Below are 13,582 nucleotides of genomic sequence, written 5' to 3'. Positions count from 1 at the left end.
TGGCCAACACAGACTCCGCCCCTTTTCCACTGAGCCATGAGGCAGTGTGTGTGTGTGTGTGTGTGTGTGTGTGTGTGTGTGTGTGTGTGTGTGTGTGTGTGTGTGTGTGTGTGTGTGTGTGTGTGTGTGTGTGTGTGTTACACAACTGCATCTCTCTATCTCTCTCTCTGAATATAGTGAATTTTGGTCTTTAGCAATGCACCTTTCCACCATATGTGTTCATTATATTGAGGGTTTACTTTAATTTACGATAATTTGCAGGTGGGGACACCTGCAAATATGCGAAACCGTGAATATGTGGGGGGAACACTGTGTTGTTCTTCCATCTGTTACAATTTTTGTTGTAAACAACAAGTTCCACACATTAAAATGTTACTTAAGATGATGTGTTTACCTTGCAATAAGAACACAACATTTTAATTGCCTAGCATTCAGAAGGAACAGTTCACCTTCCATTCACACTAATAGAAGTCATGTCAGTCATGCACAAAACAGAACATAGTGAGTGAAGGTATAAACACATACACCAAGTGATTCTTTAGTCTATTTATCACACACACACACACTGACTTCAACATGTTCTTCAGGTGAGGACAGCATAACGCACCAGGTTGCCAGGTCCCCGCACCTCTCTCAGCCTCTTTAGCATTCGTAACACGGTGAGCAAAGACTTCCCAGCTGTGTCCATCTTCAGTGAGCTCCACCGCTTGATGTCACCATCCACCACAAAGTGCAACCCTGCAATGAAGGAATATTCAACTGGCAAAATTGATTAAGTGTGTCATTAGTGGCAGCAGCTGAATTTCTACATAAGAAGAATGTGAGCACAGCAGAAAATGGAAGTACATTTGCTGGGTTTGCAGAGTTTAGAATGAAGGATTCTCGAGTTTCAGCTTTCTTATTAGGGAAGCTTTTAAGAACTGGCATCAGATTTATATGGATAAATATATAACACCTACTCCTAAAGCCATGTCCACAATGGGAAACATTGCTTGGAAAAAACTTCTCCAAACTTCTCCTGAAACACTTCTGAAACAGTCCAAACACTCATCCATCCATCCATCCATAGAAACTTTCAAGTGTTTACAAACATTAAAGAAAATGTTTCCAAACTGTTTCCTGGTGTGGACAGGTCTTACATATATCATGCAAAAATGGTTGTCAGAAATCTCCTGTATGCATTGTGTAAGTTTATATTGTAGAGGCTGTGATGAACAGCTGTTGTTTGCAAATGCACTGTGAGTACTGGTTGGTGTGTGTATAAGGGAGAGAGAAAATTGGACTGCAAGAATAACTGTAGGGAGATATTCTGTGGGCTGTTTAGAGAGAGAGAGAGAGAGAGAGAGAGAGAGAGAGAGAGAGAGAGAGAGAGAGAGAGAGAGAGAGAGAGAGAGAGAGAGAGAGAGAGAGAGAGAATACTCTTGCATTAGAGAGGCAGACAGAATAGGGGTGAAAGTAGGAAACCTTGTGCAGCAAGGCCAGAGGAGGAGGGAAGATGTTCAGTTAGCAAAATCAAGAGAGAAGTTAGTGTGAAAATAGTGGTGGAAAATAGCATGAGATGCAACATTGCAATGATGAAAGAGGCTGAAAACAGTTATACGAGTTGTTAAGATGGGTCTTTGTCTCTGACATGGAAGCAGTAGTCATTCCAAGGAAAATAAAAATAACAGCTCCTCAGGTTCCCCTAATTAGCAGAGGCAAAATGCCAGAGGCACCTCTAATTTAGGGAATCCTGAGGAGGAATTGAAACAATAAGACAAAATAGAGATATGAAGTTATGAAAGGAGGAGCCCAATGGGAATGAAAGAATGATAGTGTTAGCAGAAGGATTAGAGGTTAGGAGAAAGTAAAGAATCTTGGGTGTATCTCCAAGAGTCATACAGTGTGGGTGTATCAACTGACAAGTGTGCATGCATGCACATTTTGGCTGTCTTGGGTGGTCTCCCTTTACAGGGGATGTTGGTTTGGCATCTAAAGAACTCATCATTTAAGTGTTGTGGGTGAGGGGGTCTTGGTAAACTACAATGTAGTTTGGCCCCTTCTGGGACCAACAATTGCAACTATTCATTGAGGATGAAAACTTTCCACCAATTCATTAAACATTGTGTTCCTGGCCAGTAACCCAAATCTCAAAAATACAATTCATCAAATACATTCAAGTGTGAAACATTCAGGAGAGCACCATAACCCGAAGACCTTATTGAAACTTCGGACAAGAAAGTGTCGGGAATCAGACACCCTCTGAAAGCATTGGGTAATCCCATTTGGAAAGGTATTCTTCAGTTCACAGCAGAAAAGTATTGCAATTGTACTAATATATTATACAATAACAAAATTTGTGTTTTTTTATTACTCTAATTCAAAAGTTAAATCACAGGACTTCAACCTTTTAAAAGAGTGCAACTGAACGAGCCTACTGCATGTGCACCTGATCAGCATGGAAGAGGGAGTGGATGCATATTGTTATTATTATTTTTGTTGTTTACAAAAATGTGAGTGTGTGTTATAAAAGAAGAGTGACCTAATGCATATCTGCCACATCAATATCTTGCTTCTGTTCTAATGTGACAGATAATTCCAGTGAAATAAAGAGAGACACACTCACATGGTTTCCTATACAACATCTACATAATCTAATGCAGGGCATGAAGAGACATGGAAAACTGCTATAATTGTATATAATTTCCATTTTCAAACTTTACATTTTCTTTTCCATTCTTATCTTCTTTGCAATGATAAAAAAATTTGAAAAGGCACGTAAATATATTGTTATTTACGATGTTTTTGTGTAATATATATATATATATATATATATATATATATATATATATATATATATATATATATATATATATATATATATATCCACACTTGTTTATCACTATTCAGGCCATCCAATGCTAGGACTTCAAGGCTGCTAACACAATCAGCAGCAACTCCCAAACTATGGGGTGTCATGTGCATTTAATAAATTTGCATCAGCAGTTCATGGTTTGGTGTCTGACGTTATGATTACAGTTCTGAGGCTTACCTACCAAATGTTTAATGAAACAGGTTATTGTACCAGATTAATTTTACACTTCTACCTACTGTATAATAATTGTGAAGACAAAACACAAACCTTTGGTCTCTTTATTCTCCTGTCGCTGACACTCTCCAACAATCTTCATGTTAAGCTCGGACAGCTTGGCACGAGGTCGTGACAACAGACTGTATTTTGTCTCCAGAGTTTTGTTTATTTCCACCACAGCAGCATTCACCTGGGCGTACTGCAGGCGACCCCGAATGTATCTGTAACAGTAAGGAGGCTAGAGTTGGTGAAGGCATCTTACAATCTATTGACGAGAAGAGAGAAAAATGGACATCAGTGAATACCAAAACTGGGAAAAATGGACATGAATGAATGCCAAAATGGAAAAATGGACATAAGTGAATGCTAGAATGGAAGAATATGAACAACAGTGAATATGAAAACAAGGAAAAATGGACTTGTGCAGGAGGTTCCCACAGGAGAGCTGAGGTGTCAAGAAAGGTAAAGATAGACAGAACCATCATACTCAACACTTACTTGGGAACCGACTCAAACTCCTTCATCGTGATGAATTCTACCTTGGAGATCTGTTTGGGGGCCTTCCGTCCAGCAGGTCTTGGGGTTTGCTGGAAGAGGGACAACAATCAACCCATGTACTAGCTATATTACCAATCCCATTATGAAAGACCTTGACATGAAAGTAAGGTGCTTATCATGACACCATGCATCACCATGTTAATACTCAGGCCCGCTTTTTTAAAACATCGTATTAGTAATTAAGAAGCAGCAAGCCTCACGGTTGTATTTGGTTTTACTAACCCCACAGTTGCGTTTTTTAAACACTGGATGCAAGCCCCAACATTGGGATAGTAAATACTAAACTTTACACATAGGGTGGCAGCTCTGGTTCCATCAGCAATGAGGAAAAGTTGCCAAATTTTGTCATTTCTCATTTACTTGATTGACTTGCATTTTCCTTCCAGCTATAGCTAAAGAAAGAGGTGAACTATCCATACATGCCTTCAGAATCATCATACAACATATAACAGTGAAGAAATCTGTGATTGTGTAATGATATTTGGAGCAATTGCAAGTGGCTTGATCGGAGGCAAAGGGTGGACATATTTTGGCTTATAATATGGACAGTATTTCTCACTGAACATAATTATACGTGGAGACATGCGAGTTATTCCTTTGTGTACAGTACTAAATGAAATGTGAAAATCCATCTCGTTACTTTAAAAATTTAAAGTGCACACATTTATGCTGAGGCCAGCAGAATCACTATTGAGATGAGTGGGAGGTTTTATAATACTTGATAAATGGGAGTTATAATAGTACTGCTGACATTTTCTTTACCCATATACTAATGAATAATGATCATGCTTGCTCTAGAAACAATATCAATAAAAAATAACCCCATTAACTAAACTAAAACTAACTTAACTAAACATTGCTGTCAGCATTATAAATGATTTGAGGTGGATATATATGTGGGTTCAAATTACTCGGAATGAGAATCTCTATCTGATAAGGGTAAGAAAAGCCATGTTGAGACTCTTGAAAGAGTAAAATAATACCGAGACTTGTCAGATGACAGTGGATGCTGCCCATAAACAAACCATAACTCTTGGGCTGCAAACGCATTCTCTCAAACACAACTGAATGTGGCATTTCGAATGCCGAAAACTATTAATTTTGAGGACATATACAATTTTTCTATTACACAGGAACACTGGTACATTTTAATATTTCTAACATGATTCCATTACTAGTAAATATCATTGGGATTTATTGTTGGGGACGGGTAGTTCTCCCCAACATTTACAATACGATTTCTTCAGGTTTGGATGACCTAACCCAAAGCACAGACCTGGAAAAGTGTTTAAAAAAACTGAAAACAGCTACATTGGTATTAATAAATACTAACACCACGTTTAAAAAAAAAGAGGGCCTCAACATCAGCACAAGCAATGACACACTGAGGGAGAAAAGAGTAAATTAGTGACCAATGACTCATCCAACAGGGAAGCAAGTCTCACCTTTGGCTGAACAGTAATAGCAGGACCCTGGTCTTTATTCTCCTTCTCCTCACTTGGAGATTTCTTGGGATGGGACTTGTGTTGCAGTGCAGCCTGAGGCATGTGCTGGGGCAGGTACTCCTTCAGGTGCTTGAGGCGTAGGGAGAGCTGCTGCATCTCCTTCAGGAGGGCATAAGCAGTTATCAAGTCTTCATGGGCAGAGGCGAGACTGCTGCGGTAACCTGCAATGCTCTGCTTCATTGTCTTCAGCTCCTTGGCCTGCTGCTCCATTTCTTCCACTGTATCTGCACCCCAGCCACCACGCAGAGTCACACACACCTGGACAATGGTTATATTAACAATCAAGGCAGCTAAAATTTTAATCACTAAAAGCCTAAAACACTTTCTTCTATTGATTTAGAGACGTGATTTTTTTTATTGTAGAGAGAGAGAGAGAGAGAGCCTGGTCAATATGCAAAAGATTCGTTTTAGGGGAAGGCACTTCAATTCCAGGAGTGTCTCAGTACTAAACCTGAGACCACAAATTTGTGAAAATATGGTTGGAGGTACCAGGACACTTCACTTCATCACCTGCTAAGTGATTGGGCATGGGGACATTCCAGTCTTTTCCCAACAAATAAGGACATACCTGTAAGACATCAGTCTTGTTTCTCAAGTGTGCATCCAAATCTTGGAAGGTTTCCACTTCAGTGACTGACGACATACTTCACTGGAAGAAAATGAAGCAACTGAGGGATGCCATACCCAATGCTGACATTACTGAAGCTTTTTACCAAGATAAATATTCAGCATACTCTGATCTGGAAACTAGACATTTCTGTATATTGTGATGTGAGATCTTGGCACTGTAAACTTTAGTGAGAAATTAACATTTTTTCATATTGTGGCAAGAACTGGATATTTTCATACCATATGAGAAATGAACATTTTCTTGTAAATAAGAAAAGTGGACATATTTGTAGATTGTGACAAGAAAAAAGACATCTGATCGTATTACAACACAAGGTGGATACATTAACTCATTGCTTAATGAATAATCTTACTTACAAGCAAACAACACAGCTTCCTGCCATACATCCTAGGCTGGGAGGGAGGGAAGGAGGGAGGGAGGCAGGGAGGAGGAGGGTGACAACCAGGAGGAACTTCTATATCAAGTTTTATCATATCAAGTTTAAAATATTCACATAAAATACATTAAAATAAATAGTTTACAACACCTGAAAAAGGAAAAAGTAGTCTATTTTTGGTTTTCCTTTCTGTACAAATACATAAATGTCTTCACTAAATGGAACAGCCTCACGATATTTTCAAATCAAAATTCTTCACGTATGCAGAGAGCTGGTTGAGTTCCTGCAGTGCCTCAGCCGCCTGTGGTCCACTTAAGTCACCAAGGGTCTCCTTCACTGCCTCCACCTGCTTCACAAACATTCCCTTCACCTCCTCCAGTCCATTCTTCAGCTGCACAATGAACGATGCTTTGGTGGCCACATAATTATCCCACAATCTGTTCAGCTCACTCTCGTAATACTTCTTTTGATTAATTACTTCCTTGTACTTTTTGAATTTCAACTTCAGATGGATGTATTTCTTGTCCTTCTCCTTTAGCTGTGCCTCTACCTCCTCTACTCTTTCTTGTAGACACTTGTGCTCACCTTCCACTTTTCTGACATAATTCTGAAACCCAAGTCTGATGACATTGTTCTGTTCTTGTTTTTCCTGAACCTCATCCTCCTTGTTCTGCAGCAGGTTAGTCAGTTTCCTCACCTCTTCCTCCGTCTGTACATCATCTCTCACTTTCTCCAGCTCAGCCCTTAAAGTTGTGATGATATCCTCCTGCTCCCTGATCTTGTCACTTACGTTACTCTCCTGCTCCTTCATCTTGGTCTCTGGTAGCTCTGTACATTTTATCTGTGTGTACTTTTTCTGCAGTTCCTCGATGATGTTTCCGTAATAAGCCCTCAGTTCCTTTTTCTCCTCATCCATTCGCTTCTGCTGTCTCTCTAAGATGGCCTGCCAGGCACCTTTAATTCCAGACACAGGCTCTTGAGACAATATTTCTTTAAGCCTCACAATCTCAGCCTCCTGATCTTTACACTGTTCTCTCAACTCTTGATTCTCACTTTCCAGCCTACTACAAGTTTCTTCCATTTCTTTAACAGCTTCACTGGTTTCTTGTCCTGTCATCATTGTGTCTTCCTTCTGTTTGTGAGGGAGGGCAGACTGATCCATTTGCTGCTCAAGTTTTCTGCTCTGTTCTTTGTATCTTTCTTTAACAAAGGCCAACTCCTCTTTGAGAGTTTCAATTTCCTTGTGCAGCATCACCTCCTGTACTTGCTCTCTCTGAGTCACACCTTCAGCACTGACACCAGAATCTGGAGTTGAGAGGGTAGTTCTGGCACCCTGCTGGAGTCTCTGAGATTCTACAGGTGTGGATCTGCTCCTCACCAGCTGCTCCAATCTTTCCTCTAACTGATTCTTCTCCTGACACATCTGAATATAGCATTCCTTGGTCTCCTTTACCTCCTCATTCAACTTGAGCATCTTTTTCTTCAAGTCTGTCACTATCTGTTCATATTCCACCTTGACATTGGCCTCCAGCTCATGCATTGCTTCCTCATGGAACTTCAGGTAAGTTTTCTGGTAACATTCCAGCTCAACATCTTTCTCTCTGTTCTTATCCTTCTCTAGAGATGCAAACTGTGCCTCCAAGTTAACCTTTTCTTCCTCAAGCTTTGTAATTTTGTCTCTCATCTTCTCCAAATCCAGATGGCACATTGCTAGTCTGTCCTGCAGCTTTAACTTCTCCTGGTTGGCTTCCTGAACCTCTTGATTCACTTCTGTCACCAGCTCCTGAAGGTCAGCAAGAAGCCTTTGGAGTGTGGCAAAGGAGGGAGTGATTTCACTTGCCTTCTCTGGGTCAGTAACTGCCCTCATAATCATCTTCCCTGACACCTTCAGCTTCACTTCCAGGTTCCCAATTCTCTTCTCCCACACTGCTTGAGCCTGGTGAAGTGCAGCATTTTCTTTCCTCATCTCTGTGAGCATTTCATGGAGACACTCAACCTCAGATGACAGCTTCCTTCCAGCCTCAATGTGATGCATCAGCTCATCCATCTTGGCAGGGAGTGTTGAGGCCTGGTCATGGACCACACCATCCTTGACACTCATCACAGCATCATTCAGGCTGTCATAAAGCAGCTTGCTGTCCCTCACACAGGCCAAGAGGCAGGCCATCTCTTGCCGTAGAGAAGAATTTTCCACTTGAAGCTCTCTTTCCTTGTTATTTACTAAGGGGATGGTGCCTTCCTCTCTCACTTCCCTCTCATCATGTTTCATCTGGAGCCTCAATAGCTGTTCCTTCAACTGTTTCACCTCAGCATGTGCATCCCGCAGGTCGCTGGTGGCTTTCCTAATCCTGTCCTGCTTCTCATGAACATCTTCTCTCAGCATGGCAATCTCTTCTCTCTTGGCCTTGTTGATCATCAGGCTCTTTTTTAGCTCTTCACGAACTGTCACAACACTGTCTTTGTCCTTAGAAAACTCACACTTGCTGCCACTGCTTCCCTTGTGTTTGTCTGAGGTAGTGGTGTCATTGTAAGTGAGGGCCTGCTTGATGCCAAGGCCAAGCATGGAATCCTCTGTAGGCAAGATGTCTTTCATGATGCCCAACTTTACTGCCATATCAAAGCTCTTCAGATCCTCTTTTGCCTTCTTGAGTTCAATGTCAAGCATGGAAACTCGTTCCTCCAGGTTTTGGTTGGTGGCCTCCAGGCTCTTCACCTTCAGTTCCAATTTCAGTGTTTCCTGACTGTCATGAGCTTGAAGGAGCTGCTCATACTGCTTCCTCAGGGTTTCAATTGTCACATTGAGCTTGGCCACCGTCTCTGATTTCTGCACCATGGCTCCATCATACAGGTTCCTCATGTTCTTTAGTTCTTCTCGGAGTCTCTTGACTTCCTGCTGGGAGGTCTGAGCCTCCTTCTGAGACTCATGCAACTTTGACAACAACAGATCCTTCTCTTCTTGATTGCCTTGCTGTAACTTGCAAATGAAATCCTCCTGCAGCTTTTGGTTCCTACTGAGGCAGTCTACTGCCTGCAATTCTGACACTTGGCACTCCAGCCCAGAGATTGTGGACTCAGCAGTCTCCAATTGTAGATGAAGCCTTTTGTTTTCATCCTGTGTTGCTGACAGCTTACTCTGGAGTTCTTTCATATCAGTTACTAGTGCCTTTGTTCTCTCCTCTTTCTCTGATAAAAGAATTTGAAGCTGCTTGACACTAGCTGATTTACCATCATTTTCTGATCTCAAGAGATTTAGCTGATGCTGAAGAGCTCTGATGTCACGGTTACTCTCAAACTGCAACTTAGAGTATTCTGACATCTGACGGTCCAGCTCCCTGCCTCTCACCTCATACAGGAGCTTCAGCTGACCATAGGACGTCTCTGCCTGCTTGTACTGATCGTTGAGGCTCGACATTTCCTGCCTGTCCTGCACCTCAAGGTGGTCTGCATGATGATCACTGCCAGCATAGGCCTCCACACAGGACACCTGGAAGTCTTGCTCATTTCCAGGCACATATTCCAGAACATATGGGTCCCCTCCAGTGGTGCCATCATCCAGGGCAGTTCTGTACTCAGGTGACCATGCAGGGGGCTGAACCTGGTGGGAGAGGTACCCCGGCTGTCTTCACTCCAGGGGGTCACACTGCTGCTGCTACTGCGGGAGGCACTTCCCAGTGATCCACGTCCTTCTGAGGAGCCACCCAGATGTCCCATGTGGTGTTCATCCTGTTGGTGGTACACGTCACTTTGGTACTCTTGATAGCTGTGTGCATCCTCATGATAGGCCTGCAGTGGGTAGGAGCTTGTCAAGGTGCTGTCCTTGCCACCACAATCACCCCCATCCCTACCACCACCACCACCACCACCATCACCACCACCACCCTGGTTCTCCCCACCACCACTAGGGCCTGTAAAAGGATAGCCAGAATGTTGTGTGTATGACTCTTCTTCCTCCAAGTCATCAAAGGCATTCACTAACAAGTCCTGTATTTCTTTCTCCCTCCTCCTGTTCTCCTCCTCCTCTTCCTCTTCCCTCTGCAGGTCCTCCTCCTCATTCCTGGCAGCTATGCCATCTAGGTGCAAGCTGCCACCAGCAAAAATACTGTGCCCAGGGTTATCCATCACCTGCAATGGTGGGACATTCTTTAGAACAATGGGCTGAGAAGAAACAAGTAAGTCATTACTGACAAGACAAACCAAAATGCTAAGGGGGGAAGAGAGAGAGAGAGAGAGAGAGAGAGAGAGAGAGAGAGAGAGAGAGAGAGAGAGAGAGAGAGAGAGAGAGAGAGAGAGAGAGAGAGAGAGAGAGAGAGAGAGAGAGAGAGAGAGAGAGAGAGAGAGAGAGAGAGAGAGAGAGGAGAGAGAGAGAGAGCGAGCGAGCGAGCGAGCGAGCGAGCGAGAGAGAGAGAGAGAGAGAGAGAGAGAGAGAGAGAGAGAGAGAGAGAGAGAGAGAGAGAGAGAGAGAGAGAGAGAGAGAGAGAGAGAGAGAGAGAGAGAGAGAGAGAGAGAGAGAGAGAGAGAGAGAGAGAGAGAGAGAGAGAGAGGGGGGGGGGGAGATGGAAGGAAACGGTAGATGTTGACAGACAGAGTTAGAAGAGTTTGACTAGTCAAGGTGCAAGCACGGAGGCACAGTTTTGGAGAACAATAGGGGGGACCCCCATCAGGGTCAAGAGTCAAGGCCATGGAAAACATCACTGCAAAGAATCTTAATGAGTAGCATGAAGTAGTCAGAGGGTGGAGAGGGAGGAACAGGCCCTGAATCATCCAAAGTGGAGCTTTTAGCAAAAATTTGGCAATGAGTTCAGCTTTAGAGATAGATAAGGTGGCAGTGATGCCATCTGGTTGTAATAAAGTAGGGAAAGAAAAGGCAAAATTATTGAAGATGTTTTTGGTTTGCTGCCAGAAGTCACAAGGGGAGTTAGATCTTGAAAGATATTAACACTTTCTATTAATGAGGGAGTTTTTGGCTAGTTGGAGAGCATGCTAGACATGATTCTGATTCTGGCCAGAAAAGCACACGAGATTCAGGTGATGGAAGTCTCAAGTACCCATTGTGGGCCACCTCTCTATCATGTATAGCACAAGAACATGTCATGTTAAACCAAGGTTTGGAAGGTTTAAGTCGAGAGAGTAAGGAATGTATGCCTCATGCCAGATACTATCACCTCTGTTGTGCACTCAGTACACAGAGATGGGTCTCTGACATGGAAGCAGTAGTCCTTCCAAGGAAAATCAGCAAAATACCTCCTCAGGTCCCCCCAACTAGCAGAGGCAAAAATGCCAGAGGCACCTCCACTTAGAGGGATCCTGAGGAGGGTCTGAAGTGATAGGACAAGATACAGATATGAGGTTGTGATTGGAGAAGCCCAACAAAGAAGAAAGATATGCCCAAGAATGTTGAGCGTAACTCCAAGACGGTCAGGAATACAAGTAGGGTGTTGCACCAGTTGCTCTAGGTCATGAAGGATAGCAAAGTTAAAGGCTAATTCATCAGGATGATCAGTGAAGGGAGAGGAAAGCCAAAGCTGGTGGTGAACATTGAAGTTTCCAAGAATGGATATCTCCACAAAAGGGAAGAGAGTCAGAATGTGCTCCATTTGATAGTCAGAGGATTTAGGTGAGAGGTATACAGCACAGATAAATTTAGTTTGAGAGTGACTTTGTAGTTGTATCCAGATGGTGGAAAATTTGGAAGATTCAAGAACGTGGGCATGAACGCAGGTGAAGTCGTTGTGCACACAGATACACCCTCCAGCTTTGGATTGAAAATGAGGATAGAGAAATTAGGAGGGAACAGAAAAGGGGTTATTGTCAGTTGCCTCAGATACTTGTGTTTCAGTGAGGAAAAGGAAATGAGATTTAATAGAAGAGAGGTGGTGTTCAACAGATTGAAAATTTGATCTAAGACCACAAATATTGCAGAAGTTAATAAAGAAAAAGATGAGGGGGTATTGAGACACTTAGGGTCAATACCAGAAGAGCAGTCTGACCTAGGAACATCTGTGGTACCCTCCCCAAGACGGAGACTCCAAGGCTGGTGTAGGAGTCACCATACTAATGTAGAATTTTGAGTGAGGGGTGTGTGTGTGTATTTAGGTGCACGTAGTTTTGTGTGAAGGAAGAGAGTTGTCTTTGAAAGACAGGCTGTGACTGCCCTCTTGTGATGTCAGACAAAGGGAAACATTCAGTGAGGTCACAGCTGGGTTATTGATAGTTTCACAACATTCCCTGATCCAGTGCTTCAGACCTCACTGGGAGTAATTATCATTTCGGCAGGTGTCTACTGCCTCCACTCTTAAGGAGGTAACTTAATGTTTATGGGATGAAGGTTAAACATTCAACCAGATTTAGTTTTGAAAACCCTTGCACTGTGACGTGGACGAGACCAACACTGCTAAAATGACTTTGAGGTGGCAGGTTCAGGGGAAGGGAATGACACTCCCTACACCCCATTTCGCTTGTATAGTATTTATAAGTTTGTTTTTCCAACCCTAAATCCCCACCAGTCCCCCAACCTCGGTTGGAGAAGGGTTAAAGCCCTATAATAAAGAATACCCCCACTGGTCAGGTGATGAGTTATGGAACAGCTATCTTGCTTTGAATCACTGTCCTAAGCGTTAACCACCACCATCACCACCTACCACAACATCCGTAACACCATTTCACACATTATCAACAAATACACTACTTCACCTCCCAGCACATACTCACACACTCAGACACACGATCCCCCATCAGTTCACCAGCACTACAAGCCAGAGAAGCAGTGTTGCAGTCTTCACGGTATAAATACGAACTTTGCCCGTCTTCACTAACCACTATTCAAAACGTCAACACAATCCCTCACCTCCCCATCTTTCTCCAATTAATGATCCACCCATTTCCTCCTCACATACCCTTTCAACCACGACTACTCCCATCACCTACAGTAAGTACTAGACAGCACCACACCTACCTACCGTGGCGGCGCGAGGCACCAGGAGCAGGAAAAGGTTAGCCCAAGTTCAAATGTCCGCCACTGCCAGCAACGTCTTCCCGCGTATTGGCAAATATGGTGGCTGTCTGGCTTTTTTTTTTTATGGATCCACTTGTTGATTTTATTCGTTATCCAGATTTCATGTACTGTTTTTTTATGCATTTTTATTGTTCAATTTTTTTTTTTTTATTTATTTATTTTTGTAATTTACTACATATTTTCTATTATTTTTGGAAAAAAGAAGGGAGTTGGAAATCTCACGTCTATCGCTCTTATTAGATGGAATTGCTCTTAACTCCAGACCGATAGATACTTAGGTTTATTGTTGTATGATGAAACGTACGACAAAGGAGGAACCTATGATGTATAGTGTATCTTATTTTCACCTTGCTATATTTTATTATGCATGTTTTATTAATTGCGATGTCCTTTCTAAAACAGCTTTTGCGGAACATAACAAAAATCTAGG

General features: G+C 42.6%; 2 protein-coding genes across 4 annotated transcripts; both read right to left on the bottom strand.

Annotated features, from left to right (window-relative positions):
• Positions 1-529: 529 nt before the first annotated feature.
• On the bottom strand, positions 530-13,263 carry LOC135102834 (spindle and kinetochore-associated protein 1-like). Of its 3 annotated transcripts, none has more exons than XM_064008394.1 (6): positions 13,093-13,263; positions 5,702-5,782; positions 5,074-5,391; positions 3,569-3,657; positions 3,122-3,291; positions 530-738 (listed from the first exon to the last, which is right to left on the bottom strand). In XM_064008394.1, the coding sequence occupies exons 2-6, from the start codon at positions 5,774-5,776 to the stop codon at positions 584-586; spliced, it is 807 nt and encodes a 268-aa protein (XP_063864464.1). In that variant the 5' UTR covers positions 5,777-5,782; positions 13,093-13,263; the 3' UTR covers positions 530-583. The 3 variants fall into 3 exon arrangements, with proteins under 3 accessions (XP_063864464.1, XP_063864462.1, XP_063864463.1); XM_064008392.1 differs by having other exon boundaries at positions 13,097-13,251; XM_064008393.1 differs by lacking the exon at positions 13,093-13,263 and adding an exon at positions 6,121-6,330.
• Positions 6,239-12,990, bottom strand: LOC135102835 (centrosomal protein of 152 kDa-like). The gene is given in 3 exon segments (XM_064008395.1): positions 6,239-9,525; positions 9,528-10,262; positions 12,849-12,990. Coding segments are annotated over 3 exon segments (3,915 nt in total). The 5' UTR covers positions 12,873-12,990; the 3' UTR covers positions 6,239-6,369.
• Positions 13,264-13,582: the final 319 nt, after the last annotated feature.

The sequence above is a fragment of the Scylla paramamosain genome, chromosome 8 (genome assembly GCF_035594125.1).
Source record: "Scylla paramamosain isolate STU-SP2022 chromosome 8, ASM3559412v1, whole genome shotgun sequence".
Taxonomy (NCBI): Eukaryota; Metazoa; Arthropoda; class Malacostraca; order Decapoda; family Portunidae; genus Scylla; species Scylla paramamosain.
The sequence above is the reverse complement of the archived record's forward strand: the minus strand, read 5'-3'. Positions and strand labels throughout refer to the sequence as shown.

Excerpts from the sequence above, each read along its gene's own strand:
- LOC135102834 (XM_064008394.1), bottom strand. The coding sequence starts at position 5,776 with ATGTCGTCAGTCACTGAAGTGGAAACCTTCCAAGATTTGGATGCACAC. Across the intron at positions 5,392-5,701 it reads ACAAGACTGATGTCTTACAG|GTGTGTGTGACTCTGCGTGG; the intron begins GTATGTCCTTAT and ends ACCATTGTCCAG. Across the intron at positions 3,292-3,568 it reads GAGTTTGAGTCGGTTCCCAA|ATACATTCGGGGTCGCCTGC; the intron begins GTAAGTGTTGAG and ends TTACTGTTACAG.